We start from the raw sequence: 3828 nt of genomic DNA, 5'->3' as shown, positions 1-3828 counted from the left end.
TCATGCTCCAGGGGGAAATTTTTTTAGCTTATCAAGAAGCATGATTTATAAGATATTGTTTCCATATGTATTGTGATTCTTTTCATGGCGAGCACATAAAACGGAAAGGAAGTTGATTTCGTGGCCTGACAGAGTCCGCCACTTAAGGGCTGGCCCCTTCCTCAGGCTCTAAACCCTGGATCTCTGGCAGTTCTGGCCCTCCATGACCCCACACCCTAAGGGACACATTCTCATCATCAAAGCCCCCCGGCGGGGAGGGTGCAGGAGACGAGTGATCGGCCCTCTCTGCGACACCCCACCCTGCGTGGCTGGCTACCCGTGGCTTGCGGCTCGTCCCGGAACGAGCCTCAGCCCCAGACGGACGCAGCCTGCCCTGGGCTTGGCTCAGCAGGGCACAGTGACGGCCTCTGCGGGGGCCACGCCGTCCCTCCCACGCCCCTCCCACGCCGCACTGGACATGGGGGGACTTGGTGCCGCAGGAAAAGCAGCACCGGCTCGGAAAAGGGACGGTTTCGCTGCACCTGTCCGCCCGCCTGCGCCGGGAAGCGCCCCCCATCCCACTCCCTTCCCTCCCCTCTCCTCCCCTCCGTCCTGGGGGCTCCCACCGGACCAGACAGGTGACTGACGTGAATGGGTGCTTGTGGGGAGCGGCTGGCTCCGTGGTGCCGTGGGGTTACCCTGACGCGACTCCCGCCGCCTCCGTCTCTTGCAGGGCTGATTTCCTACACCGAGTACCTGTTTCTGCTCACCGTCCTCACCAGTAAGTAGCTGGCGCTTCTTACCACACAGCGTTTGCAAGCTGAGTGTATGTCTCTGTCGTCAGCAGCGTTCCTGTTGCCTTAGTTTCTGTACCTACGAAAGGACAGATGAGGTTAGCTGCCTTCTGTGCGCCATGGCTCCTTCGCAAAAGGCTGGTGGACAGAAGCGTCAGACGTAGCCCTCACCTAGGGACAGTCTGCGAAATCCCCACTGGTCTTCTCACTGTCAGGGTCATGAAAATTAAACAGACAGAAAAATTGCCACAGCCTGGAGGAGACTAGGAGACGTGACAACTAACTACAGCCTGGCTCCTGGTGGTTGATTCTAGAATATGAAAAACGGCAGTAGTGGAAAAACATGAACCAAAGTCCATAGTTAGAAAATGCTTTACCAGTGTTGATTTCTTAGTTTTGGTAAAGACGCCGTGGTTACACAAGATGCTGACACGAGAGGAAGTTCGGTGGACGGTATGTGACAACTCACCATACTGTCTTTACATGTCTGTAAGTCTAAAATTATGTCAAAATAAAAAGAAAGGGAAATAAAGAGTAATAAACAATATGAAAGTGGCCACAGTCCTGTAAGAACATAGGAAAGCCACAGAAATAACATTCTCAAATCTGGCTTTGAAGTCAGAGCACTTAATGGCAGAACAGCAGCACCCACAGAAGAGCACCGGCCCCTGAAAGCCATCAGCCCACGAGGACATCGCGTTTTCTCTGTTGAGGCACTTGTTTGTGTCGTTTCTGGTGGCTCGTTTCAAACGTGAAGATCAGTGTGGATCTGCAAGTAACGTGCATGTCGGCAGCGTTTGGCTAGTTACCCACTTCTCATTTGATTGCAGAACCCCACACTGGCTTTCACGTTGCTTTTAAAATGCTGGATGCAGATGGTGATGAGATGGTGGAGAAAAGGGAATTTTTTAAGGTAAGGAGATTCTCGTTATTTGGGGTTTATCATAAAATACCTGGCTATTTGTACCATAATTTCACATTTCCATAAAAATCAAAATTATATCCACTTCTTATGTATAAAATGTCAAGAAGTCACTTGTACGTTCACAAATATTAAGTGTTCTGTAACACGACCTTGAGGAAACGGTTAAGGAACAGCATGAGATTCCAAAAAGGAAAGAGCTTAAGCATTTACATTTTTTAGGGTTTTATTTTTACGATTTCAGCAAATGATAATAGAAAGGGCTTCAGAGATACGTTAAAATGATCCTTACACCCTCCCCTAACCTCACCCAAAAAGGGATAAGAAACAGGCCTTCAGAAAGAAGAGTGGAAAATGGGAAAGCCACAATAGGTGTAAGTTGGTGCGTATTTCCCAGGAATTTGCTAAGGCTAGTATTTGAAAAGCCGAAAATACGTTTAAATGACATCTCCCAAGACACAACTCTGGGGCATCATCCGGCGCGTTTCACTTCGTCCCAAGAAGGTTGACGGTGGTATTAAAACATGCCTCTGCCCGTGAAGTGCTGGGCCCGTGCCAGGGAGGGCAGGAGTCACTGCTTTTACTCTTTTAGAGAGCTTCTTGGGGAAAACGATGTCAGCCCCAGTCACGTGCTTCATTCCTGTGTCTCCAGTGCGCTGGGAACACAGACAGGCCCGTTAAAGTCACACTGAAGGTAGAGCGTCCGTGCCTGCACTGTCCAGCGAAGTAGCTGGCAGCCACACGTGGCTTCTGAGTCCCAGAATGCAGCTGTGACTGAGAAACTCAAGTTTAACTTAAATTTTAAACTTAAAAATATACATTGACTTCAGGTATTGGGAGCTTTTTAAGTATGTTTGAAACAGTCGGGTATATGACGCTACTTACTCATTTGTAAATTTTATGAAATCTAAATACGGATTCAGATATTTCCCGTGAAACATAACATCTGAATTGAGATGTAACTGTGAAAGACACACCGGATTTTGAAAAAAAAAAGTATCGACTACACAGTGAAGTGATAATTTGGGGATATTAATTAATTTCACTTGTCTATACGGGAAACTGTAGGTGACTACTTGCGGGACTACGTAGGCAAGGAGGGTAGCAGGTCACTTTGACCAGAACGAGCAGCGGTCGCCATGCAGGTCATTGCACTGCAGTGTGCCAGCGTGTCTCCGGCATAGCACGAAAGGCAGTGAGAGAAGAGCCTGGGGACAGGGCACAGGGGTCCTCGGGCTGCCGGCTGGCCGTGCTCGGAGCTGTGAGGAGAGTAGGGCGTTAAGTCAAGAGGTGGGGAGGTGGCTTCTGGCCTGGCGGGGGACAGCCAGACAAGGAACAACGATGTGCTTCTCCATCAAAGAGAGATTGGTTCTCCCGTGCATCGGGCGTGTCACAGGGAGAGGTTACCGTGTTGAACCCTTACAGTGACCTACAAAGTGTCCCCGTTAGAGGTGACACCCACCCCAGTCCAGAGCCTGCTCTGCCCTCCCTGGCAGCCTCGTCTGGAGGAGAACTCGAAGGAAGGGGCTGGGAAAGACCCAAACCCTGAGCTCGGAGACGGCGAGCCCGGTGACCCGGCAGGACGCCCCCACAGAGGCAGCGTCAGGAAGCTTTCCGATCGTCGCTTCTGTAGCATGACTGTTCTGTCGCAGAGTGGGTGGCCTCCCGGGATGAGACCAGAGTCTGGGAAGTGGTGGCACTTGGTGGGCCACAGAGGCTGGGGGGCTGACGGGAGACCGGGAGGGAGTGGGCGCAAGCTGAGGACCGAGGCGCACCCAGGGGGTGCGGGTGATGGAGTCTCAGGAGAAAGGACCTGTGAAGGGTGTCTTCTGTCACATCTTTCAATGGTGTCATTGGGACCGAGACCGAGGAGACCGCTCCTGGAGCTCTGTGGGCCTTTGGGAGCCAGCGTGGATGCTCTTTCAAAGGCGTGGTGGGGACCGAGCAAAAGCCGGGCCGGGGGAGCAGCAGGTGCAGACTGGACGGCAGTGGGTGAGAACTCTGGGGTGCTGGGCGGGCCGGGAAGGACGTGAATGCAGATGCGGTTCAGGGAGAAAACGTGTCTGCGCAGCAGGGCCTGGCACAGCAGTGTCACAAGTCACAAGGTGGCGGCACACTTCAGCCACCAGCAGG

General features: G+C 52.1%; 1 protein-coding gene across 3 annotated transcripts in view; it reads left to right on the top strand.

Annotated features, from left to right (window-relative positions):
* Window positions 1-3828, top strand: part of MICU2 (mitochondrial calcium uptake 2) — a 43369-nt gene that overhangs the window by 23424 nt on the left and 16117 nt on the right. For 2 of the 3 annotated variants that reach the window (XM_023530703.1, XM_011360224.2), the window contains exons 5-6: window positions 713-760; window positions 1604-1686. In XM_023530703.1, the coding sequence (XP_023386471.1) occupies window positions 713-760; window positions 1604-1686 (131 nt within the window). The remainder of the gene's footprint in view (window positions 1-712; window positions 761-1603; window positions 1687-3828) is intronic. The other variant, XM_023530704.1, reaches the window with a different exon arrangement.

The sequence above is a fragment of the Pteropus vampyrus genome, unplaced genomic scaffold (genome assembly GCF_000151845.1).
Source record: "Pteropus vampyrus isolate Shadow unplaced genomic scaffold, Pvam_2.0 Scaffold52, whole genome shotgun sequence".
Lineage (NCBI taxonomy): Eukaryota > Metazoa > Chordata > Mammalia > Chiroptera > Pteropodidae > Pteropus > Pteropus vampyrus.
This window is presented reverse-complemented; position numbering and strand designations above follow the sequence as displayed.